The sequence below is a fragment of the Pipra filicauda genome, unplaced genomic scaffold (assembly GCF_003945595.2).
Source record: "Pipra filicauda isolate LSUMZ 115617 unplaced genomic scaffold, ASM394559v2 scaffold6_size6359152_pilon, whole genome shotgun sequence".
NCBI classification, from domain to species: Eukaryota; Metazoa; Chordata; class Aves; order Passeriformes; family Pipridae; genus Pipra; species Pipra filicauda.
In genome coordinates this window covers 2,339,732-2,367,679 of record NW_024104865.1, presented here as the reverse complement: position 1 = coordinate 2,367,679, position 27,948 = coordinate 2,339,732, and the positions used below count along the sequence as shown (strand labels likewise).

The 27,948-nt window shown below is 39.1% G+C and overlaps 1 protein-coding gene across 8 annotated transcripts in view; it reads right to left on the bottom strand.

Moving 5' to 3' along the window:
- Positions 1-27,304, bottom strand: part of PCNX1 (pecanex 1) — an 89,231-nt gene extending 61,927 nt beyond the window's left edge. For 6 of the 8 annotated variants that reach the window (XM_027749379.2, XM_027749384.2, XM_027749392.2 and 3 more), the window contains exons 1-6: positions 27,012-27,246; positions 18,999-19,207; positions 12,809-12,914; positions 9,620-9,665; positions 8,649-8,738; positions 5,468-7,168 (exon numbers count right to left, since the gene is read on the bottom strand). In XM_027749379.2, the coding sequence (XP_027605180.1) occupies positions 5,468-7,168; positions 8,649-8,738; positions 9,620-9,665; positions 12,809-12,914; positions 18,999-19,207; positions 27,012-27,164 (2,305 nt within the window). In that variant the 5' untranslated portion in view covers positions 27,165-27,246. Of the gene's footprint in view, positions 1-5,467; positions 7,169-8,648; positions 8,739-9,619; positions 9,666-12,808; positions 12,915-17,170; positions 17,231-18,998; positions 19,208-27,011 lie in introns of those variants that run through there. The other 2 variants (XM_027749422.2, XM_027749414.2) reach the window with 2 other exon arrangements.
- Between the last annotated feature and the right edge of the window lie 644 nt (positions 27,305-27,948).

Sequence of the window (27,948 nt, the reverse complement as noted above, 5' to 3'; positions counted from 1 at the left end):
TTATTCTACTTCACTGTACTTCCCACTTGAGTTATTCTGCTTTTAAAAATTAGGCACACAGACCTCTTGAATCTAATACGTTAATCGACTTCAGGTCAAAGAACTAAAGCTATACCTCATCTGATCCCCTGCCCAATACAGTCCCTATATCCTGGGATTTGGGTATCAATAGCTAGTATTATGCTTATGTAGCAGACAAATGTTCATAGTCTACATTAGGAAAGTTCATTCTGACTTTGGATTTAGATTTATTCACTTGAAGGCAAAGATGCTATACAGCTTTAGAACACAGTCCTTCCAGCATATGTGGCATACTCTTTTAGCGTGTACACAGAAAGTCACGTTTGCACTGCATGGCCTTAACTAGAACACCAAAGGTTAATTAGTAGCCAACTTTGATACATCCTGGAATTACCTATCATAGCTACATTTGGCAACAACTTGAGTTCTTCCATCACAGTTCACAGAGCTCTTAAAACCTCCTCGGCTGTATGCATAACAGTAAACCCAGGTACATCTAAAAAGCAGCATGAAAAAAGTGGCTTATAAACCTAAGTTAGTAGATGGAGCTTCATTTTTATCTAGTATCAAGAATTCCTATTCAACTCTTGTGTGAGATGAATACTTAGCAAATTTATGAACAGCACATGTCAACAAAATTGAATCACTCATTCCAAACCAAGTAAAAGTGATCTAATGTAAGCCTATATATTATCCATAAATACCAGAAAGGGGACAAAACAGACAAGATGGAGTCCCCACAAAATATACAAAAATTTTGCTTTACTAGGGAGTGATTAACAACTAGTAGATGCAAGATTAAATCCAAGTGTCATTTTATTGTTTAATTCCAAAACTGCAAAACTCCACTGTAGCCTGATACATCATTCCTAACACTGTCTACATCTTTAAGTGTTGAATGGCAACAATCTCACCTCTGAGATAACGAGATATCCAAGATTGTAGGTAATTCTGTAAAACTCAACCTTTACACACAAAAGCTGTGACAGTACAAATAATGTTTTCAAAGTCATGCTTGAACAAAAACGCAGGTACATTATGACACTGCTAGTTAATATCTAAAAAAAAAAATCAAGTAATGGGACACAATCTTTTGGTTCCAATAAAGAACCTCATATAGAAGAGAGTGCTTTCTACTTGCCTGATCTGCTTAACTGGATCCAGTTACAGAAGTTGTCCTGCTGAACACATGAACAGAGATAGCTAACATACACACAAGCAATACAGTAACTTTACACATTTTTCAGTTTTATTTCTAAACTCTGATTTCTCATGCAAAACTGTAGTTCAACTGTGAACCGGAAGACTCACAGAAAACAGAGCAGAAGCTCCATCTTCTGTAACTATATTAATTCTACCTGCAGAAAACGTATCTAACTAAAGCCACCAGAAGCATGGAACAGCTCTACAACACAGGCAAAATAAGTCATAACTGCAGACTAAGTGCAACATAAGCACAGTAGGAAAAAAGCAATACATTAGTAACAGCTGACATGACCATTGGCTGAATAGCAGAGAACTGAATTGCACTTTTAATTTTGGAAAGGATACTGTGCAATTACAGGCAGATACGCTAAGCATAGATGTACAAATACACACAGACTGAAAAGATGAACAGGTTTCCATATGTCATAAAAAATGCTGAACTAACCCAAACTCACAAAACCCTATTTTGCCTGCCTGTAGAGACGTACTGCAGACCACAAACACACAGAAGAACAGTATGAGCTATTACTTCAATATTGCTATGCAATGTACAGAAGGAAAAATGCATTACATTACATGCAGTTTTATTTACAAAAGGGTATGTATGCATCTCAAGAACTGAAAAAATAAACCTTAAATTACAGCAAGCTGTAAAACAGAGTAGCAACTTAAAGGGGGCATCTTTTTCAGTTAATATAGAACTGGGGAGAACACTTAACTTTTCATGTCAGCTCAAGTTTCACAAAACGTCACTGTGTCACAGCATTATGTTGGTTCTTTAAACCACTACAAACAGCAATCCAGAAATAGCACACATCTGACAGAAACCAGGCACGGGACAGCGCAAAGGTGGTATTGCCAAAATATCACTGGATATCTAGGAAAACTTTCAGACCTCTAAGCAACTTCATGACTCATCAATTCACTGGCTACTTTTAGAGCCTGAGTAGTTAACAAGGATAACAACTATTGTAAGGCATCTTCCGTTTTTGTTATACATCCACCACGTATATTTAATTTCAGAATTTTCAGATATCGTTTCTCTGCATTTTAATGAATTGCAATTTCTGTTCAAATGCACACACTATCTCACAGCAAGTCATTCAGCACTTCCTGACATAATAACATAGAAATGAAACTGCTAAGTTGTATCTGCAGAAGTGAAATATGTACAAGCCTGTATAACATCCTTCTTAGCAGAAGATTAGTAAAGGCCATATCCATTATAAAACACATTTTAGCACTCACACAAACATGTAAGAATGTACTTTTTAGTTTACTCCCTAAAGACTGAAAGATATAATTAAGTTCTAATTACTGATTTAAGTCAAATTTAAAAAATAGGAATGAAAGCTGCTGACTGAAAAACAGAAGATGGTATTAATATCAGTCTTTTGGTTATCCAGGGTGCATTTGTTAATTATTTGTTTCAGAAAGTTATCATAAGCAATCACAATTAAAAATATTCATATAAAATCATAAAATAATCCTTTTAGCAGAAGGTTAGACCAGATTACTTCTAAAAGTCATATCCAACCAATATCCCCTAAGCTTATGAAAATCTGAACCAAGTTTATTCTGTAATTCACCTGCTGCAAGTAAACAAAATAACTTCTTAATTTTCTCAAATAACTGCTATACACATATACAAATATGATACATATTTATATTACACATGTATGTTAAGAAACCTCTTGATGGTGAAGACAACTAAGTAGTGAGAAATACTGGTTATAAAGCAACTTCAATTCTAAAAAGTCACAGCATTTTCTCTCATTACTATTAGTCACGGGCAAGCCTAAAGAAGAAAGCCACAATCAAAGATGCAGACAGGTGTTACAAAACCTGTAATATAAGCTATAAATTTGGGGGGGGGAAATTCCAACAAAACACACACAAAAGAAAAACCAGTAGAGAACAAGGACAACATGAAGGAATTATTCAGATTGATCATGAACACATAAATTCAATGTAATTAGTGGCTTAATGCTAGACAAGACTGCATAAATATTTAAGTAATGCTGAAGAAAAGTACGTCAATTTTGTTGTTCTTCACAAAAAAAAAAAGAAAAGCAGAATGACATTAATTTCTCACAATCATAAAGGAAATGCTTCCTCTTCTCTTGGTAGTAAGACACATAATATCCAGCAAGTGTTAGTAACCATTGACATCACCAAACCTGGAGAACCTGATTCCAGACTGCTTCTTAAAGACAGCCTGCAACCCATGGGCAAGTAAGACCTGGGTGCTTGCCACTTAAAATACTAACAACTTTGAAATGACCACCATGTAAAACTGTAAAGGGGAAACCAATTAGACCAGGAAGAGTGACAGCAAGCCTTTCCTGCTTAAACTGCTGCAGATGTGTATCTTTAACATCGCTTTGAAATGTGATAAGGCTTGTCTTCCCCACCATTTCATTCTTTAAAGGAGCAAGCAAAATATTTCACAATACACAGCATCAATTAATTAATTCCTTCAGACTACTGACAAGTAGTAAGCACATATAAAGTCTGACATGTTCCATAAGGTAAGGTATATTAATCCTCCTTCGCACATAAGGAAAGAACCTCAATAGTTTTAAACAGTAATAACACAAATAACTCTATGCTAAGGGAAGCATAGAGTCAAAATGGTAAATACATAAAGCAGATTACTTATTAGTCAAATTACTCTCAGTAGACATAAAGAAGAGTTGTCACTTTAAGAAGGCATAAGAAAAATAAGTGTTAAGTGTTTGGCTTGCAGAGTTAGTACTAGAAGAGCAACCTGGACTCTTTCATTAAACCTACTGCAGAACTCTGTTACTAGAAACAGCAGAGAGAAAGTAAAAAAAAAAAAAAATAAAATAAAAATCTGCATATGTTGGTAAAGTGAAGGTATTTAAATAGGTCTGTACTAACTGTAAACCAGTCAGATTTGATCAGTAATCAATACACAGCTGAAATTTAGCGTGGTACATTTTTTCCCCCCCCAGAAATTAACTGTACTGATTTTTATAGTTCTTGCGTCAATGTTGGGGAACACACATAAAAACCAAACAAAACAAAACAAAAAAACCCACAAACAAACACAAACAATCAAAACCAAACAAAACCACAAACAAACAAAAAATAAAAACAAAAAACAAACCACACATAAAAACCCAAAACAAAACCAAAAGAAAACCCCACTATTGGTCATATCTTATCTCACTGTCAGCTGGAAGCCTCTCCTTTTAAAATGAGAGTCACTAGATTTTGTTCAGGCAGTCCATATAACAAGAACAGTAAATTTGCTACAATTTCTTATAAACATTTATGTCTTGATCTACAATAAAATGTTATGAAGCATTTGTGTGCCTAGCTTTAGAGATCCAGATTATGTGGTAGCTATTGCCCTCCAACAATCCCAAAACTCAGACTGAGGTAATCTGAGCAATCCCATACTGTTCTGAAAATGTATTTTAAAGCCACTTATCTTCCATGACACAAGAAGTCTTGTCAGTTAAGGCAGTCAATACAGCTAACCAAGAAAATAAACTGAAATGTCATAAAAAGTGATAAAAAGAACTATCAAGAGCTCCAATGTTTTTTAAAATGCCACTATTAATCTATATTAATAACAGCTACTACAGGTAAGCTTAGTATTCACATTACACCAAGCAAAGCAACAGTTAGGGAAAGAGGAAACTACATTCCTCTCCAATACTGGAACATTATTGTGTTCACATAATGAAGACAAAAAAAAAAAACAAAAAAACACCAAAAGCAAACAACACTGTCTAGGCAGCAATAGCAAGGCTAAGCAAAATCAAACCCCTAAAAGAATTCAGCTTTGTAACCAGACCGTTGTAAGAATGCACAATTCAAGGCAGCATGGTAAGGGTTTGGGATTGGTTTTATTTTTTGATACCACCTCAAGCCACGTCAGAAAGGCAGCAGTGGTTTGTACTACTCAGCACAACGGAGCAGGTTTGGATTTGATCACAAACAGTGGTTTTAAGATACAGCTCTAATTAACAAAGACTGCTGGTAACAAAACCGTAACACCTCTGCCTATGTATTTCCTAACAGTTGTTTGGATTCAACTCCCATTTCTATATATCTTCCAAGACATTATGAAGGAAATGCTTTTTCAGTTTTACTGGGCAGGAACAAAGAATCAGGAGGACATTTAAGTATAGTTTTAACTTAAATCACAGATACCAGACTCATTAACAAAATACGACAAGGTACTTCTGGTAGGTCATTTACTTACCTCCGCTTGCTGATTCTTGCTCTTCCCCTTCAGGAAATGTAGCCTGGTTTGGTAAGCTATTCCTAGAACGAGTGACTGACTCTAAGTGTGAAGCCCTTCCCAACAGAGATAGCTCATCTAGCACCTCTCCTTCTTTGGCTTCCAAATCAGATTTTGAAGTGGTTAACTGTTTTATGTTACCTGGTGCCATTAAACTATTTGGGTCATTTAAACAAGCTACAGTACCACTGTCCAGACTTAATACTCTGGCACGGTTCTTGGCACTGTTTGTGCTAGAAGTCCGTCGGGTAGATCTTTTTTTGCTAATTCCTTCAGAGCTTACGTGGGTTTTGTGAGCATTTTCAAGGTCTGTGCCCCCACGTTCTTTAGAAACGTATTTGGTCTTTAGAGCACTGTACTTTCCCTCAGGAGACTGGCACGAATGGGAGGTGGTGCTGGAAGAGCTATCACTGCTGAACTGGTGAGCTGACTGCATACTCGATGTCCTGCTCAAGTCACTTTGATCACTGGAGTCCTCATCGTGACAAAACACAGCACTGTGAGGTTTAGTACCAGATACACCTCGGAAGGAAACATATTCCCTGTGCCGACTTGAATCAAAACTACTAGCCCGCTTTTTTCCTGTCCTTCTCCGGCTGGACTTGTGGGTAGAGGCTGTTCGATGTATTAAACTAGAAGATTTTGGTCGAACATCTCCTTCTTTTTGTTTTCCACTTGTTTCTTTAGAAGCTCTTGAATCTACTAACACAACTAGTTTCTCACTCTGCTCATCTCTTTGTTCAGCAGCCTTCCCAAGCGGCCTGTCAGTTTGTGTAGTTAATTCATTGGCATGTGGGTTCTTATTGGCCTCTTCTGAAGCAGAGGCACCAAGACCTTTCTGGCTGTGCATCTCATCGGATGCATTAGAACCCTTTAGCTCTTGAACACCACCAATAGTGCTCACTTCCACAGCAGTCCTTTCGCTACTAGTCCTTTTATCTGTAGTAGAGCTACTGTCATCCTCTGAGTCAACACCACAGTCTTTTTTCTTACCACCCTTTTTCTCTTCTCTAGGAGATTCCTCCTCGTGCTCTGACAACACGCTTTCTATATGCGTTGAGCTAGTATGTTCACTTTTATAGCTACTGATGGTACTGTTAGTGTCACGATCAGTCCCACTGCAGTAGCTTTCTGTTGAACCACTGCTTCTAGTACTCAGGCTTCTCAGACTGTCCATACTTTTGTCTGCTTTCAAGGATTTGCTCTTCCCACTCTTAGTCAATGGTTGAGGGCTGCTACTTTTCAGAATGTCATCTAATTGAAAAACTCCTGAAATGCAAGAGTTCTCACCCAAAGACTCCCTGGATCCAGAAGGGGGCTTGGAAGCTTCTAATTCACTGACAGGATCTAGTCCTCGTTTTTGCTGATAGAGAGGGAAGTCATTTAGTGAAGCATCTGGAAAAGCAACAGCAGAGCTAGAAGTCCTTGGTACACCTCGTGGTCTGTGATCCTTCCTATACGAGTGAGAATGCAGAGTTACAAGTGAAGCTACTTCTGTGTCACATGCACCGGTTTTAGACTGGTCCACAAGCTGGTTGTTCGAGAGGCACACTTTGTCACTGTTGTCCCTTGGCAAATCCTGTCCAGAGGACAATGAAGGTTGGATGGAGACAAATGAGTCGTTCGACACCAGACGAAAAAGCTTCCGATCAGCTGCCAGATCTGTTTAAGGACATATTTAAAAATATTCATGTAGAACGTTCATGTAAGTTATACAATCTGCCTTAAAACTGCTTGCTTATATCAGACAAAGTAAATGAACTGACAAATCCATTTGCAAGTACTATGAATGCATCACGTTATCATTTAAAATTATCTCCTAACACCTGGGCAAACCTGAAAGGGTCTTTTTAATTAAAAAAAGAAACCATCAATAGCAGCTTAACCTTCGCAGCTAATAAAAAACAATGCAATTCTGACAAGTCCCCAACCTCCTCTATTGCTTATGTGTCTCAGACTTAATGTTGCACAGGCCTATTGGTATTATAAAAAAATTCCCTATGAAGTTACTGAGTTTGACTACCTCTAAAACTGGTAACGTGAAAGCAAATCATGAGGATTTGCTGTTAGCTCTTGATTACAACAATTGTTCCTGTTACTCATCACAAGCAGTCTCATGCAAAAGTGTCCACCTGTAAGTAGCACTGAAAGTCAGGCTACTTCCCTTTTGGTACTGTCACTAACAATAGAAGATCTGGAGGCCAAGTTAAGTTTCTATGATTGCTAAATTTTTGTAGAGCGTATTTGAACAGGTGCAACTTAAACTTCAAAACAGTTACATTACTCAGCTGAAAGTAGTAGAACCTTGCTCCCTATTACAACAGCATGGCCACCTGTGATGCTTTATTTCAAACATCCTTTCTGCACTCAAGCACATAGTAATAACTGAATCATCCATGCCAGTCTAATCACCTATTAGTGATTAGACTGGCAAAAATGAACCATAGTATTCTCAGAGTTAATTTCCTGCTAATCAACAGGTATTTTAAAATCAGCAAACAAAAAGACTTCCCTACAGTTTTATGCTCTATTTTAAACTGAGCAGGCTTTTTCCTGGCTATGAAGATAAATGACAAATGAGATCTTCAGTTGTCCAGTTTTATTTCAGAACACAAGCTAGCAGTTTCCTTACGTACAAAGAGGAAAAAAATAAAAAAAGGAAACACAAAGCTCTGATAACTTATATCTTAGAAGCAGTCTATAGCTCCAGAAACACAGAACTCTGCATAGGATTATTTACTTTACAGAAAAGCCTTCCAGATTTTAAAAAAATACATTTGTCTGTACTGGAAAGCAAAGCAAATAAGTCTACAATGAAGTCCTGGAATCCCAGGCCACTTGTGGTATAAGAGATACTGTCTAAAGACATGTAAGCTAGCTATCTTTCAGCAGTAAGGTGACAACAAATATTTATTATCTGCTGGAAGATGTCAGAACAAGAAACACATAGCAAAAGAATAACGTTAAAAGCATTCAAACTATGCTTCCCAGAAACCTGAGTAATTCAGAAAGGAAACAGAGAACTTCAAGATACCTTTTCTTAGAGTCTTATCAACAAACTGCATGAATTTATTTAGCATATTAAGCAAAGGGTCTCTGGTAACAAAATACCATGTTTAACATGGAGAAGAAGAAATTTTACCTTGTTCTTCACTCCCTTCTTTACACAGGCTAGAACTCTGGCCAAGACTCAAACTGATATCATCAGAGGTCTTGGCAGTGTCAGTATCACCTGTGAATTTTAAGAAATAAGAGTACTAGTGCTCAAAGTATTAACACATACATTTACATACACTGCAGATTTCTTAGTTGTCATGAAAGACTTGCTTTTATTTCTTCATTTAAAGGTAAATAATAATCACAAGCAACACAAGATTTATCTTTTAGAGACAAATATTGTCTACTCTATTTCATTTATCTTAGAAAAACTACAAAAGTATCTTCCACAGAACCCAACGGAAATAGAGATTTTTTTTTTCTTAAAGATCTATCTATTTGAATATTTCTTTTTGCATGGTTGCCTATAAAAAGAGGGGCAAACTGTAAGAAAATATTTGTAATGATCAAAAAGGTAAGGAAAAAATAATCAGGAAGGTGACAAAAATCCACATTTGATTGTGTCTTATTATTGGCTGGATAAATTTACAAGATCATAATTTTGCATATTACAAATAATTTATCTTTTCATCTAGAGGAGTTCACAAGGGCTGTTCTGAACAACAGTTTTGCTAGATGCAAAGCAACCAGAAATAATTAAGTCATTGAAATACAATACCAAAAGGGTGGTTGGTTGCACTGACTTGAAAATGCTAGGGAAACGTGCACTCAAACCAATCCCTTAGCTCTGCATTGATAAGCAAAGGAAAAAATGTGTCATTACATAGGAAACAGAACATAGACTCCATAATATCCTCTCCTCATGTTTTAGTCACATAATTGGCAAATCCAAGGAAGATTTCTCCCAATTAGTAAATGCTGTACTTAGCTCACAAAAAGAAAAGTTTTGAAGATAAGGTAGACGATATTTGGAAACAACATAGGAAACAACGTAGTAAATAACAGTGATTTGAAGTGCTTCTGCATGGTAATTTAAGAAGTAGCTAAAAATCTCACCTTTGATGGTTGCTGCTGTTCCCAGACGAGATAACCCAGATCCAACCTAGAAACAGGGGATTATGTAAAAAGTTGTAAATTTTCAGAAAATAACCGACTGTTGTTTCCTATTACTTCAATGTATGCATTTTCCTATACATCTAGGAGAGATTTTTAAAGGCACAAAAGCATCCAACAGCATGGCGCTATAAAATTCTTTGTGACTTGATGTGTTTCCACTGCAAACAGATGACAACAAGGCATGTAATTATGCATCTAACTACATGACAGCATTATTCTGTTTCTTAGCCAGTGTTCTTAGAGATTTTACTATTTGATTTGAGAAACAGTTTTTAATCTAGGAATTTTTCTAGAAAATACCTAATGTGGCAACAAAGTACTGGTGCAGTGGCACATGGATAACTACTGCTGCAAAGCTGAATGTTTAATGCAGTGATCACGGTTGTCTAAAATCACACAACATGCTGAGTTGGAAGGGACCCACAAGGATCACTGAGCCCAAACCTTAGCTCTGCGTAGGGCCATCCCCAAAAGTCAAACCATGTACCTGAGAGCATTGTTCAAATGTCTCAAACTCTGTCAGCCTTGGTGCTGTGACCACTGCCCCAAGGAGCCTGTTCCAGAGCCCAACCACCCTCTGGGGGAAGAACCTTTTTCTAATATCCAACCTAAACCTCCCCAACACAACTTCAGACCACTCGCTTGGGTCCTGTCACTGGTCACAACAGAGAAATCACCATCCCCTCTGATTTCCCTCACGAGGAAGTTGTAGACTCCAATGAGGTCTCCCATCAGTCTCCTCTTGTCCAGGCTGAACAGACCAAGTGACCTCAGCTGCTCCTCACACTGCTTCCCCTCAAGGCCCTTTACCATCTTGGTTGCCCTCCTTTGGACACACTCTAATGCTTACAGAAAACAGTATCTTAGTTTAAAACTTACCTGTTCAACACAATAAACACCAAGCTAAATTCAGAAACTGCTTCCATATGAAGAAATATATATTTTTTCAGGATTAGTTTCCACGTTCGATGGCAAACCAGCAGGCATGTACCTCCTCATATGAAAAAGAGCTAGCCATTTAGGTTTGCAATCTACCTTTCTACATACAACCTATAATCCACAACAGATTATTTTGCAGAGATGCCATAGAGAATTTAGTCTTTTCCTTCAATAATATTTTCAAGACCATCTCTCAAAGAGCTACAATAGCACAAAAAATGCATGTGCCAAATAATTAAACTACTCAGAAATATAGAAGAGGACTTAAAGGCAAAATCTCAACCCAAGATACATAAAAATGATGGCCATTTGACTTTCAGAGATATATATATAGAGAGAGATAAATATAGATATACATACATACTTATTGGGATGCTGTTTGTCAAAAGTCCCTAGTTCAAATGACTCTGGGGCAAAGGCATAATTCTACTAATTCTTTTCTGTACACACAGCAATTTCAGGTAACCTGAAGACGTATGCAGCCATACCACAGAGGAACAATGGCTTCGTTATGTGTAATGCAAAAAAGCAGCTAAGAGCTTGTTTAATGCATTTTCTTCATTACATTGTCACATACACTTTTAGTTAGTCATTCTGTCATGTTTCAATGCTTTTTTCCCATTCAGTAATATGCCTTGCTGAATGCTGCAGCTGAATGCAAATGCATCAGCACAGGAAAGCTAGTTCACACAAAAAACTGAACAGAACTCAGATGCTAACTGTTCACATTCCCTTTTGATGCTACAAATTCAATTGCAAGGGACTAGTGAATACTACTTTTATTAGGATAAACACATTTTAAACACTACACTTTCTTTCACAGTAGCTTGAACTTCTTCACATGCTTTAACATTACAACAGTTATAATATGTTTGAAATAGTTTGTTTGCCAAAGACCAGTCAAAGAACTAGTCTGGGGATCATGTTTCTATCTTCTTACATGGACCATTGTTTCCTATTCCTTTGAACTACCAAATTCCTACCAAATGCCTGCTTGCTTCAAAGGAGAAAAATCTATTAGAGTATCTACACTGCATAACGGAGCATTATTCAGATGAAACACCACCATTAGCATACCACTGCACCTTGCTATCTACAGACTGCCCAGAGAGCTAATTAGAAGAACATGATATTGTAATACCACACCAAAGATTTCCATGTCATTCAAAAACAGGTTCTGTATCTTTAATATGATGCTGCATTGCTCACTGTCAACAAAACCGTACAGTATGGCCAGCCAATCTACTTGTCCTCATGAAGGGCTGGTAAAAGAAAGATGCCAAGACCAGTAAAACATCATAAGACAAACAGAAGAAAGAATACATCCAACGCTATGGAAGCTGAATGCATAAACCTCGTAGACATAATAAGGAAACAGAACAACTTCCCCAGTGAAATTACAAGGCAACTAGAGCATAATAAAGTTGCATTAAAATGTAATAAAGCCACATTCTTCAGTACTTCCATCTTGCAGGAGTCCCTGTTTATTGCTTTCTTCCCACTCCCGTTGAAGTGTCAAAAAAGTGAAGATTTTGAAGAGGTCATCCAAAAATAAACAGTTTTAGTCTTTCCATTTCCAGTTTATCTTGCTTTGTACGTTAGCAAACTAACATTCTTGACTGCAGAGTCTGAATTGTCAGGAATAATAACTTTCTGAAAGTCATTTACAATTGCAAGAGATAATCAGGAGTGGATACGTTCTAGGACGACTTAACAGAAGCCTCCTCAAATACAGCATTTAAATTTAGTAATTACACTTCTAAATGAAGACCAAACAAAAGTATCGAGGAAAATTAAGTTAGAATATAAGGACAAAGATACAGTTTGAGCTCACAGATACCAAAATGACCAGGGAATCCCACCACAATGAGTTCTTGGCCCTTATCTGACCATGCTCTCTGAGCCATTCTGATTTACTAAATCAGAAGAGAGCTAACAGCTACTGTCTCTCATGAGACAGTAAGTTCCCTTACAAAATCCAGCCATTTATAAAGTAAATACAAAACAGGATGAGAAAGACCTACACTACTGGGAGAGTGCAATGTCATCCTAATAAAGCAGTTCAATACAGAAACATAAGTGGTTTAATCTCATACAAATTTTAAAAATGTAAAATAGTAAGAAAAGTTACTGTACAGATTGCAGAGCCAGCAGTACTAAAGCAACAATCCCAGTAGCTTTAATTCTTACCTGGTTGTTTGGATCTATCCCAGCATAAGAATTGCGTGAACTACAGCCAACAGGGGGAGTTGCTTCTCGTATAAACTCTGACATCTCAATCCCTCCACCAGGATCACTAAGAGAAACATAAAAGAAAAAAAAATAACATTAGCCTACCAGTTAAACCTAAGTTTGTCTATCCTGAATGCAAATTCAAAACAATTTTTCCCTTTTCAAATATCCAGAGCTCAAATATATCCCAGTATCTCAGATGAATACCACCTATTTAACACAGGAAGCTCAGCCAGAGCTGCAGCACCCTACATAGTGTCATAGAAGCTGCAGCCCTAAGTCCACTGTCACCAGCCAACACAAACTGTGAAGACTCAGGAGCTACAAGGCATTCTGCAATGCTGACGTACTAAATTCTGTCTGTATGTACACACATGTAACTTCTGGATCATCTGTCCAACTATAACACCCAGAAATCCATCAACAGAAAATGTACTACACAGAGCTTTTTCAAAGACCATGGAAAGGACTCCTGGTCTTTTCCTTAGACTGAATCTAGGAGCAAACACAAGGATGGTTAATCAAGAAAGCCACACACTGTCAGTAAAAGTTATTGGACAGGCAGAGACATATAGGGACATGGTATCTCTCTCCCAGGAATGCAAACCACATCTTTCTACCCAAAAATAACTTTCCTTCAGATACTTTACAGGCCCTATTAAGATATATTTTCAGGTACAACATATGTATCATTACATCCTAGTGATTTCACACTTTCAGGATAAATAACTATTGGTTTGAAAGTATTTTCTAGATCGACATCACCAAATTGTAATTCAACATAATTCAGCTTGTGAAAGGCAGATATTATATGAAACATAAGCAAGTTGGATCTATCCATTAGGACAATGAGGTGTGAAGTAAATTGAGGACTAGAACACAGGGATACAATCTAGCACCATTTGTTGACTGCAAAGACGGAGAAGTTGAGGCATCCTTTTTCCTCTCCCACTGCAGTTCTCTTCAAACATCTTGATACAAACTTCTGAACATAAGTAATTGCAGAGTAATTTGACACTGATCCTCTCTGCTTGATCCCAAAGATAAACAACTGCCTCCCAATAATCAATGATTCTGATCTGTGGCAAGTCCACTCCAACATTTTGCTGGAGAAAGTACATATGCACAATACTTCTCTGGCTGGACTGAAAAACTAAAGATGAAGCCCCTCTGGAGAAGGGGACAGAAAAATAGAAGCACTGCAGGGCTTACTTAATAGACAGTCTTATAGGAAAGTCTCGTGCAATAAGACCAACACCTAATGGGGTGGTCTGCACAGGGCCAGGAATTGACTCGATGATCCTCATGGGTCCCTTCAAACTTAGCATATTCTACAATTCTAATCACTTTTGTAATATACAGCCATCCATCTAGGATATTATAAACAAACTGTCTGTAGACTAAAGGACCTGAGACATGATTCATTCTGCAGCATGACATTTCAAGCTATTGTAATCTTAGAGAAGCATAAAGGTACAACCTTGGGAATCATTCTAGATCATATAAGAAGCCCGTGCATCTTCCTACATTCAAAGAGATTACAAAAAAGACAGTCTGAAGTTAGGAATATATTACTTCAATAAAAATAAGTTAACTTAAAAGACAACCAGCCATTAGTTAGCAGAACAACTATGGTCCAACTCTAGCAAAATAAAGAAGTGAAAAGCCACCATTTTGGTACAGCTCAGCAATGAGACATAGGCATGCTCTTAGTGATGGCTGTTTATAGAGTCCTCTCTGACCTAATATTATCAATTATGCTAGAGACAGGTAAGGAAAATGAATAAAAGAAGATATAGAATTCAGCTTCAATAGTTACCACCAGCTTTAGCCAAGGTACTCCTTATGTAAATATTTTAAGAATACATAAGGACATAACACGAAATTAAAGACTAAACTGAAAAATTCTCAATGTTTAAGTTCAACATACATTACAATGACAACAGAAGGTATAACAAAGAATGCCTCTCACAAAAAGATGAAATCCCTTTCCTGCTTGAATAATTCATTGAGAAACACTGTATGTGATTAAAGTACACCCTATGAAGTAGAAAAACAAGCCATTGCAAATAAGCTCTCATGCACAGAACTGGGTATTTAGCCAGGGTGGAAGAAGAAGGCAGTTTTGCCTAAAACTGAACCAACAGATACCAACATAAGCGACACCACAATCCCACACTGCCACTCTACTCACAGCTTCTATATTCTGTGACACGCACAAGATAATGGATTAACAAAAGCTAGTAACAAACAACAACAAATAATGTCCACGGGAAAAAGCAGGTAATACAGATTCCTAGGACTAACCATTGTATGCCAAAGTATCTGGACTATAATAGCACAAAGTCCTTTAGGAGCTATTTGATGCTACCACTGTGGCCATTCCTTTCTGCTTTGAAGTTCCACCACCAGTTTCTTACAGTTTGCCGACCTCATACCTTAGAGCAAATGCTACACTTCTCAGCTTGCAAGCAAAATAACTGCAGTGAAGTTATTATCCAAATTGAGAAGACTGAAAAAATTACGTACAGATACCTGCAATGGAAATTGCCGTGCAAGAGGCATTCAAAGATCACATAAAACAACTTAAAACTAATATTTCTAGTTATTAGTAACTTTGCTAAATAAAATTACTATCTGCAGGTATATTACGTTAGCATGTCAGAGACTAACCAGACGTCTGAAGAGGGTAAGTCTACATGAATTCAAGAGCTTAAAATCTCACTTAGGCTGATTGACTAAAGGAATTTGATATTCAGACCAGAACTTTGAAAGAGAATTTGGAATAAGCAATTTTAATTTCTGGACAAAGTAGAGAAAGAATTTTATTACTTTCTTTTGAACACCTTCTTCTGTCCTTAATTTCCAACTCAAGTAGCAGGATAACTAGTTAGGAGGCTGCTCTCAAAACACAGAAGGACCAGAGGATGTACTGCAAATGCTAGGTCACAATAGCTTGAAGTATTAAAAGAAGTTTTCTTTCAAGTTTGAATCACCAGTCAAAAATGCAAACCAACTCCAAACTCAAAAACACTCTGCCAGCCACAGAAAACTGCAAGAATAAACAGCAAAGGTAGGGCAAGAGTTCTTGAGATAACATGTTTTAAATTTTATTTCTCTTGCTCATACTTGTTTAAGCAGACTGTACGTATCTCAAAGACACAACATTCTTCAGCTGTCCAGAAGTACAAGTGAAATTCATGCAGCATCACGATTACAGCTCCCCCATGCTAATGGAGATCAGGAACAGCAGTGTCACCAGATTAACACTTTATGATACTTTGAACCACAGTAGTCACTGACACAAGAAAGAAGCCATATTCATATACCCAGAAGTAAAGACTGACTGAAATGTTTTGAAGTATCTATGTGGGTCCACTGATACCCAACAAATATTATGCTTGTACTGCTGCTTCTACCTTTTCTGTGAAACCAGGAGCCTGTATCCTCGTTACTTGCTTTCATGAAACCTCACAGAACAATTACTAACACCTGAAGTATAAAAACAGCAAATGCACTAGAAGCTACAGAAGAAGGGAACTCACATTCCTATCTCTAAATTAAGACTAGTTTCTTTCAAAACCATTAACTAGAGAATTTCAGCTTTTTAAAGAGCACAGCAAAAAAATAAACAAGGCATTTCTAAAGGAACAGTAAGTTGTTCTTTGCTTAAACATGCCAAAGTTTCACGGAAAGATTAAAAACTTTTAGTTTGATCCTGTTCAAAAAGCAGTGTGAACTGAAGATAAATGAGCAGTTCGAGTAAGCCTACAGATGACAGCACACAAGTTGTCAAGATACCTGAAAGCACCACTTCACAGATAAACATCTTCAGAAAGAAAAAACAGCAGTTCTTAGAAGCTAACAGAATCCCAAACGTGACTTCGGAACAGAAACCAGACTATTGCTTAATCCTTCAAAAATACTACTATGTGGTCTCAGGGAATGTGGGCATAACAGGGTGAAAACTCTAGGATGGCTTTGCAAACTATACTATACACATTTATTTGGTATCACATGCTGTAGTCTAAGCTATCAAAACTAATATTCTGATTATGCAAATATTCAAGACAGTATGTCTGCTTAGATCTCCCCTATATCCACCTTCTGCAAGGAGAGTAGAGTTTAAAAAGAAAATCCTACATACACACTCTCTTCCCAGACAGGTTTGGTTTTTTATTAGTGTTCCAATTTAACTTAAGAAGGTTACAGCTCAATATTAAACACTCACTCTACATCCCATCTACTAGTTTGAATATTACCCCAGAGTTCTTGTAAGCTTCCAGGCAAAGATTAGTATATACTGTACATCCCACTTACCAAAAAGTAACTCCGTAATTTCTGCATTGACCTTGTTCCCAGTTCTAGTTAAGAGACCTGAAAGTGGGAACAAGGATCATATAAAAGTTAATGAAACTTTAGTTGGCAAGCAGGACACACAGCATCAAACTAACCTCTACTTCTGAGCTCACAATGCTTATAATGTAGTAACTTGTCCCATGTCAACTGCTCCCTAGACAAAACAGAACTGAAACATCCAGAAGTAATTCACAACTCTAGTAGAAATTCCCTTGCCAAGTTTGGGCTACTGTTTTGGAAGCAAAAGCTACATGGCAAAAAAACAAAAACAAAACCAAAACCCAAGCTCACCAAAAACCGCTCAAGAGACAAAACATCTAAAGATCACATCTAAAACATGCATTAACAAGGTTGCATTGAAACAGAACAGACCACTGTTTACTTCCATGAATTTTATTAAGCAGAGTAAGCATTAATATACAATTAGGGAAACAGTCTGCCAAAATAGCTCAGTACAGTTTTAATAAGGTATATGGTGCTCTAAACAGAGTCCCAATTTAAATCAGCAGGTTCTGTTGCCAAACACAACATGGAAAAAGGGGCAGGTTATAAAAGATTGATACAAGAAGTTACTGTATATCAGCTTTAGAGGAATCTAAGACACCATTTTTGCTAACAATACCTGAGCTGAGAGCAGACACAGAAGACCGTAGGACCCATCTCACGAGAAGCTACCCTATATGTACACACAAAGTCCTTTTGCTTCTGGGTTGAGCATTTTCAAGAGCAGCAGTTTAACACTTCCTTTCTTTAAGCGTCCTAATAAACAGACTCAAGAGGCTTCTTTCAACTACATTTCCTTATAGCACGTGTATCCATTTAGAAGTTACAGATTTGGTTTTTATTAGTAACACACACAACACCTTATTAGAGTCAGGACAGCATATTAATTGCCTCACTCTGAAAACTGTTCATGGCTACTAGTACCAGAAACTCACAGACAAGAGAAAGGTCTTCTTTAAAAGCTAACAATTCAAGGTTGATTTATTTCATACAGTTTAACTTTGTAGATGGCCTCAATTATCTGAAGGCAGGCAGAGGCTTTGATAATAGAGCTCATAACACATCCACAGTCTGATCAGACTGGTTAGGCTGGCCTTGTTGATGAGTCATCTTTTGCTCTTCTTTCTCCAAATAGTCTGGTCAGAGAGGAAAACCTCTGAGGTTTTTTATGCTGGCAACAGTAGAGATCTGTGGAAAGCAATCACCTCCTATTGACAGTACTTCAGAATCATTATCTTCATTACTGAGATGAGTAATTCCAGAATTTACTAGTTCATAGGACAGTGTTCTTCTGAAGAAAGACTGTAGCTGGAGTCAAGCATTGTATTTGACTCCTGCTTTTTAAAAACTAAACTTGAAACCCAATCAGACACTCCTCCTAGTGATAAAAGAATTAGCAAGCAGTACATGGTCTTTGACAGTTAGATTTTTTTAGTACTACATCTACTGCTGAAATAAAATTACTTGTACTAGCTGTGTTAAGTGTCTAGTGACCTAATCGGCCACATTTTCCATGCTATTGTTTCAGTGCTTCCAGCACATTCAATATTGTTCTGGAACGCCTCTGGGGGAGGAACCAGGAAATTAACATGAATACATCATTTCAAACCTAATAAATAAATAAGTCTGCTTTTAAAGACCAGACTTAAAACAGTCTTTCAGAACTACACAGGTCTGTATCTATATTTCTCAGTGTTTATCTCAACCGCCATCCCAGTTACACATCTGATGAAGGCAGGACTGTTTATCATTTGAAGCAGTATACAAACATCAGCAGACACCTTACCTGGGCCCATTGCTGTCTTTCCTCTTGGCTGAAACATTGCTTTGTTCTGTTTTTGCACCTCTATCCATATGCTCACTGGCATTCCTCTCCACAATTTCTCCCTCATCCAGTGCCCTGTGCAAACGGTAATTCACCATCTTCAAAACGATAAAGAGAGCTGCTATCACCGGGCAGTAGACAGCTACTATCATCATGGAAGAAGGAAGAGCCTTTCAAAAAAAAGTAAGAAAGAGTTAATGAACACAAGGTCAAATACCCATAAGAAAACCCTTCATACAGTTTGGCAGTTTCTTCTGTGGAGAAAACACTGATCATACTGAAAATTAGACCATCTAGTCCGATTTTGTGTGAAGAATGTTAGAAGTCTGGCAACACAGAAAAAAGGAACAGCTGAACTTCAAGATACCAAAGCGCAACAGCAGCATCATAAATAAACCTGTGTCACTGAAGCCTGAGAACCAAGTTCAGCTCTCATTCTCCTTTCACAGATTATAGAAATACAAGACCTAGACTAGGAAACTTACTGCTAGCATGATCTTTTTGTGTGGCACACAGTATTTCTGATTAGCTGTTATGAATAAAAAGAGATGGGAAGATTTTAAGCAACTTGGAAACTAAACCAAGCACAGGATGTGATCTTATTTCAGGGACAGTACACAGCACCAAGTCCATTTTTGAAAAACTGTTGCAAGTTTGACAGCATGGCCGCATGTGAGAAAACCTGCTTAGATACCAAACAGAGATGTTTTGTCTTCGCTTGTCAGCTTCCAACAGCTACTCCTGCATGACAAGATACTGATCGGTCACAAAAGCCAAACTTTTTCCTAGCTGCATACAAAAAAAAAAAAAAAAAAAAAAGAGTGTTTATATTTGTGACTCACACACTGAGCAGCAGTCCTCAATAACCTGCAGACCACAGGCTGCAAAGATTATTTGTGTTAGATCATTATATGTTCATGGAAAAGGAAGCCAACTCATGTTCTGAAGAGAATTTTTCAGTTGTGTCAAAGGTGGTCAGAAGCCACATAAAAAAACCTCAGTCCTGAATTCAGCTTTTGAAATTCCACTCCGAGTTAAGACTTCTCATGCAGCTTTTGCAGAGGTACATAGGGATTTTACAGATCAATCACTTCAGCAACAGGTAATGATTAAGTGCAGCCTAACAGCTATTTAAAAGCAACGCTCAGAGTACTAGTTAGACTGCAGATTTCACTTCAAGGTTTTCATCCTTCTAATTTATCTTTTATTCATATTTTTAACTTTGCCATTTCACTAGGCAGTCACTAAACAAAATGAGATACTAACTCTTAGTATTCATCCAAAAGCAGACTACTTCCCTTACACAAGCGGAAGTGTTCACTGCATCACTATCCCTTACCCCACTGATGGTGTAGTTTGAGACATACCCTCAAAAACATCTATACACATAGACATATGACAATCAGAATTAACCAACATTTGATATTCAGCATGAACAATTATTTAGTAGATGACTACAACAAATGAACTGGTTTTTTTTAGACTTCCAAGCCTAAGGAGACTTCCAGTCTCCCTCCATATACAGACCATTACAAGAGAAGAGAGTCTTTATGGTGATCAAAGCCCCCTGCACATCTTGTAGAATCAGAAGGGGAAAATTACTAGAGAATGAGACAAAGAGCCCTCTCTATTCTGCACATAAAACTAGTTTTAGTAATTAAAAAGATCTGATTACAATATTAATATTTCTACATATTCAAGAGTTTAATAGTAGTACTGGGAGTGCTTGCCACACAAGCAATGAGTTTATCAAAGCAAACTGCTTAAAGAGATCTCCACATACAAAATACTGTACTAATAAAGGGAAGAAAAGAATAAATATTTCTAAGTATTGTATTGACTGCTGACTTTAGAACAAAACCAATTCTTAATCTGGCTGCTCTCACCTTCTGGCTGTAAGCAAAGCCAAATAATCAATATAACATTCCTAAAGCCAAACAAATGTAAATAATTGAATCTGGAATCAATCAGGAGGCAAGTTATTTATTAGGATTGTTTTGTTAAACAGATCAAGTTAAACTTACCTTTTCCTCCAAAACAAGTCAACACCTCATACAAAATTTGAAGTAGGCCAGGCAAACTCAGCTGAGGTATGCTAACTTAGAGTTTGCATGCTGAGCTAGACAACACATTACACCGGGACATTCACTTCCCAAGCACTACCTCAGGAGGAGAAAGAGGAAACAAAGCTATTTAAAAACAGCATCAGTAAGCAAACAGGAGCCAAAATGATGCTTATGGCATCCTTACAACCCCTGAAGCAATGCTACAAGGGTTTCTTTAAGAAATGCCACGTTTCCACTTTCAAAAACTTCAGAGGCAATTAGTTCCCTGCAGGCAAGGACAAATCCGTTAACTCTGGCAAAACTCGCGAGCTTCCTGTACCTGCCCGATCACACACACAACTTCAACTATCCTCCTCCTTACAAGTATCTAGTGTACAGAAGCCATTACCAGAAGAGTCAGTCTAACACAAGATAACAAAAGCTAGAATTAGTCTATAAAAGACATGCCCATACTTATCTGTCTAAAGAACCCTTAAATTTTGTCAGCAGTGAGGTCACAAAGTGTATCCAATTTATCTTGTGGAAAGCAAAATCTACACATCCTGTTCTGCAAAGAAACGCTTTAAGAACAAGGGGGGAAAAAAGAGGCCAAACACCTCATGTAACTTGCAGCAAACCCAATAAAGAATTAAAGGGTGTTTTTTCCTCACATCCTGTTTTCACAGGATTGCAGAAAGCTAAAAATACGGTAAGTTAACTCACTACTTTTCCTTCTTCATATTCATTAGTAGCTATTCGTGTCTGGATAGGGCGCATACTGTGGGAATACAAATTTTAGCATGCCTAGTTGAATCTGCTGTATGATCATACTTCACACTAAGTCTCATCCCATGGTACAGCACTGCCACCCAGGGTACCAGTAATTTGTCTGCAGTCCAGCCTCAAGGAGAAGACTTACTGCAACCTAACCTAAACCACTGGCACCTTCTCTATTCTTCTTTGCCAAACTTAGAAGCATTCAACTTCCATTTGGGGTCTTCAAGCCACAAGCCAAGGCGAGCTAAAGTGAGATTAGCACTTTAAACCAGGGTTAGCATTTTAGCACATTTGAGGAGAGACAGGTCTCTCATCAGCATCCTGTATGATACCACCTTCAAGACTGGAATACAAATCTAGGTCCTACAAATTTGCAGCTAGATTTTATTTCAGTTCTTTCCACAAGTACTAAAGCATTTTTATTGGGCACAGCAGTCTAAACAAACCTCAGGTTAGAGCTTGTTAGTAGACACCAATTGGCTCCAAGCCTGCAGCTGCAACAGCATTTCAGAGAACACCCCATTTTACTGCACATCTCTAGTCACTCGCATTAGCAACAATAGAAAACATACACTTCATATCAGTAGTCACAACTAAAGCTCTGGTAGAATATAAAAAGCTAAACATGACCATACAAAAACTGACTGCTTTAATTACGTTCTGTTGAAAACTTCAGTCATCTAATGGGTAACAAACCCAACCTTTAGATAAACTCCTAGCTGAAATTATTTCCTGGAATCTTAAAAGGGAAGTTAAGTAGTACTCTCAAATATGGAGGTGGAGGGACACTGATTTTCTACCACCTTTCCCTCAAGGGTCACTTTCCAAATTTAAACCTTTCAAGACAACTTATGAAATCCATACTATACATATGCACAAAAGTAAGATGCAGGAAGGCACAGCGGAGGACTAGGGCTGTCCCTTCTGGAAGCTGCTGGCTGTTAAGTGAGCTCAGTTTTATCACAACTCTTCTTTTGTGAAACAGTAGGTAGAAAAAGCTTTAAGCACTCCTAAACTCCAACCTAAAACAGAAAAGAAAGCTCAGACCACTAGGCACTGCAGTAAAATACTCCCATCTGAACTACAAAAAGTCGCTGTAAATGGATGCAATGTTTAAAGCACGTAAGTGCCAGGAACCAGAGGGAATTTCATTGATCGCAGGCTGTGCGACACATTTATGAAGAAATAAAGACTATATGGATCTTACCTAATCATATCTAGCTTTAGCTAGACCCCACAGATGCAATGAAGCTTCCAGATTCTTTTCAAAAAAAGAAATGTGTAGGTGTTACCTGTTGAGAACACTCAGAGGAAAGTCTCCTAACCCAAATCAGATTGCCAATCCTTATGTAGAAGTGATATCAATCAATCATTAAGAAGTAACAGGCGTCTTGTAAAAAGCCTTACCAATTCAAGCATTTTGAGCCCAATATTTTATGGAAACATTAATACTGGAGAGGAGGAGAGATCAAGAAACAACAGATATAGTTTTGTCCCCAATTTTTGTTTATGAACAGTCAGAGCCCTTAAGAACTGCTGCTATCAAGAAGCAAGTTCAGTTACATTATCTAGTTTTTGACCGAAAACTCAGAAGTGTACAACTGAAACTTGAGTAGCCAAGAAACTAGAAGTGTCTTAGAGCAGTATGGGATACCAGGGATCGTTATCACAGATCCAACCTCAATTATTTAAAATCTCAGTTTAAGAAACAGCACATATTTCAGAAACTCAGTGGAAAAAACTTTCACATGAAGCTACATTAAATGACCTACTTCTATAACTATGTACACAAACCAGGAAATTAGGTGAACTTGTTGTCTAAACGAGCTTGACTTTGACAGACAAGTTCTGTAGGTACATTTGAGCCCATCACCCCAAGCAAGGTACAGTCCTGGCTCCTCTTCAGTCACTGGCAAAATTCCACAAGTGCCAGAGCCAAGGCTTCACCCCCTCCTGCCCACGTGGTGGGACTGAAACAGCATTCCGACTAGGGGAAGTACTTTGGTAGCCTCCTCTCTTTCCCCTCCCCCTTGCAACACTGATGCATAACACTGGCCTCTGCACTTAGGGTATTTTTTCAACTCTACCACTATATTTTACAAGGCAGTTGTACAGCTTCCCCATATAGAAAGCATATTTTCTTCTCCCAATTCCAGTTCTGGATTACAGTAAAAACAGGGATCAGCTCTTACAGATAGGCAGATCAACAAGTACAGTTGAGTCTGTTACTGAATACAAATTTGCAAACAGGATAGATTTAACTAGTCTAGAAAGCAATATTTTTGTATGCATGCTGCCAAACCACAGCTCCAAGAATACAGACTCAAGCAGACATTTCTCTTACTCTACACCTCAGTTCCTCCATTATCTACACTTTTCTTTTTGCCACACTTCCAACAGGACGGTTTAAGTGTATAAATACACGAGAAAAAGAAAAGAATCCGGATCGGTAATACAGATACATTTATGTATACAGCTGTCTTCACACAGGGTACAAGGTCCACTTTCATGTGCTTAAGCTCAGAAGGCAGATGAGGGATCAAGGAAGAAAAGGATAGCTGAATTCTACTGCTGATTTTTTAAGTGGGTTTCCACCACACATTAAATCCATCAACCCAAAGAGGACTAGCATACATACACAAAGAAAAACACGGATTTATGGCATTACTTGATGACCACAACTATTACCAGATTCCATTCTGAAAATACCAGATCAATAGAAGGAATGCACAGAAAAAGATTAGCAATGTTGGTTGCAATAAACCAAGTCTTTAACCAATAAGCGCATCTAAATTACCATATCCCAAAGTGTTCTGTTCCTGTTGGGGGCTAAATAACATCTGAAAAAAGTAATTAGCTTACTGTAAAACGCATTCAGCCTTGAGAGCCAGCTACAAGCGAAGTTCTTAGGCGACACTTTTGTCTTTGTTGCTACAAAACAATTTAGGAATAACTACAGTTATTGCTGCCTCAATGCATAAAAGCAACACTGTGATTTTGCAATTCCTTATGTGAGGAAGTTTTATAAGTAATATGAAACCTGACAGCATTTTAAGTCTTTGTATATACCTTGATTTTTTAAACACACAGGGTTGTCTGCCAGCAACAAGTCACTTGAAGCTAGCTTAGAAACTCCCTCCTACACACCAGTGAGCCATGCTCAGAATTCAGATTATGATTACCTAAGACTTTTTAAGCAAGTTCTGCTTATTTATGTATGTCCCACAGCAATGCAACACTTACTGCTTTTTATTCTGAAAAAGAGCTTAAGAGATACTAAAGAGCTAAGATGACCAACACAGTACTGCCTGTTTAGTTTGTGTCTAGACAACACTTAAACTGCAGAGGGTGGAAAGAGGGAAAACAGCCAAATATGATTCAATCTGCTTTAACTTGTGACTAATCTCCTTACTTATTCTCAGGGAAGTTGGCAGTTGTTGCACCTTTAACTTGTCCAGAGCTATGAAGCAAGAGAATTTCTCTCACCTCAACAAAACGCCAAGCAGCTTGCTCTTGTCTATCTTTGCACAGGAAAAAAGTTTAGGTAACACTGAAGTTTACCCCATAGTACGGGTAACTGAAGCTTAACTATGGCTTGAAGAGCAGCAGGAGACTCAAATGCTGGCCCAGATTTATCATTTGTCGAAAGATCTATGTACAATATAAATCAGTCGCTTTTCAAAAGTCTCCTGTGCACGCAGGATACAGCTCTCTCAGCAAGGCAGTACTAACTAAATAGACTATTCTCTCAAAACAGAAGAACAGTACTCTTATAAAAAACAATTAAAGGGCTACATTTGAAACCAAAAGTTCTCTCCTCTTCCCATATTCTGAGGAACTTTGAATAGATACAGATTCAAAGTTTTTATAGAAAGAATCTGCTTACTTGAAAGTTTTATCTAGCTGTTGTCACACTAACTTTGGTTTTAAAAGCAGTTGGTATCAGCCTATGGTTTTCATGCCAGCAGTCTAAAAGTTTTCAAACAAAAAGCCTTGGAGCTGCCTTTTCCATGACACTGTAATACAAATTAAAAACTAACCATACAGAGCTGTAACCTCCTCTTCCACATTACCTGTTTCTCAGTATTAAGTGTCTCATACTGCAATCTTACAAATTGCTTTTAACAAAGCAACTGTCTGACCCCAGAGCTCTCAATCTCGCAACTGCACTTGCATAGAATTTTTTCTCCAACGTTTCATTCACTAATCCCAAAATTTTCACAAGGCAGTTTCTATTTCAGGTTGTCACAGCATCTGGACCCGGCAGGCTTGCAAATTACATTCTACCTCATATTCACAAAACTGGTCACAACACACCCAGTATAATCACACTTTTCTACTAAAAATTCCGAAGTAAACTATTTGCATTTCCTAAGTTACACACAACTTACATAGGAAGAAAACGACTGGCCAATAGGAAACCTCCTCCTTCTCTCCTAACTGATCACACCTCTCCTGTATTTGTTCCCAAGTCCAAATGTCAAGAAAGTTTGTAGGTTTAAAGGTTAGTATTTTAACAGCTCTGATTGAACTATCGCTTACAAAGATATATTGGACAAGACTTCCCACAAACCAACTACACTAAAATCTGGATAGAAGCGAAAAAGCCAAAGTAACTTCTTGTCAATAACACACACTCCAGATACACCATCAGCCATCACACAGTACATCACGCTGCAGCCAAATAAACTTCTGGGCTATGGACCCACATCCCTCCACCAGACTCAAAAACCAGGTGATAGCGCTGCCAGCCAGAAATACTGGCTAGATCTGACAGCTTCTGTAGAAACTGTGCTTTCTACTGGACTGCCAGTAGATCCGCAGCGGAAGCTTACAGAGTTATGCCCAATTTTGAAGGAAAGTAAACAGAAAAACGAAGGCAAAGCGCCAGCGCCTGTAGCCCCGCCGCGCCCCGACAGCGCCCACCCACAGATTCCCGGTTCCAGCTCCGTGCGCCCGAAATGCCGCAGCCCCGACCGCGGCCGCCGGGCCCGCTCCCACGGGCGGGGGAGCCCGGCCGGGGCCGTTCCCGGGGCCGTTCCCGCGGGCAGGGGGCGCGCGCGCGGCAGCCCCGCGGCCCTTCCCGCCCCCCCTCCCCCACGGGCCCCGCAAGGCCCGCCCGGCCCCCGGCCCAGGCCGGCTCCGCGCTCACCATGTACAGGGTGAAGGGGAAGCCGAGCAGGAAGAGCCACAGGTAGAGGTGCAGCGCGTTGACTCCCGCGCCCTGGTGCGGGTCCTGGTACCAGCCGCCGCTCAGCGCCGCCCACACGCCCTGGCGCAGGATCTGCAGCACCTGGGAGCCCATGGCGGCCCCGCTCCGCCGCGCCGGCCCCGCTCTATCCGCCCTGCGAGCCCGGGCAGAGCCGCGCACCGCCCGTGCTCCGCAACAGCCGCAACCGCCGCCGCCGCCGCCCCAGCAACGCCGCCGCCATCTTATGTCCGGGCCCGGGCCGGCCGCCCGCCCCCGCGCCGCCGACGGACCGGCGGCCCTTGCGGCAGGGGCCGCGCGCCGCCGCCGTCGGGGGGGCAGCGCTGCGCCTGCGCGCGGCTTCCCCGCGGCCCCGCCCCCGCCTGCCGGGCACGGCCGCCGCAGCGCCTCCTGGCGGCGCGGCCCGACCCGCCTTCAGCAGCGGGACCTCCGCCCGGCGCTCGTGTCGTCTCGGTACTCGAGAAAATGGAGAGACACAACCCTCGCAAAGGCTTTTTCAATCAAAGAATGACGGAATCAATTAGGCTGGAAAGACCTCTAAGATCATCGAGTCCAACCTGTGACCGAATACCACCATGTCTAATCTTTCCTTAAACACCTCCAGGGATGGTGACTCCACTACCTCCTTGGGCAGCCCATTCCAATATCTAGTATCTTCTTCCTAATGTCCAACTTAAACCACCACTGGTGCAGCTTAAGAAGTTACTTTGGATTTTTTGCATGTGTGCAGACTTTAGCGTATTTGCTTTGTGGGAATTCCTGTCCTGTAGATCTTGGTAACTGTAGCTGTCCTGCTGCGCAGTGTCCTCCATCTCCCCCCGTTTGTTACCCATCCTGTGGGCATTGCATAGATGCGCTTAAGCTGGGCTAGGGACTTTGC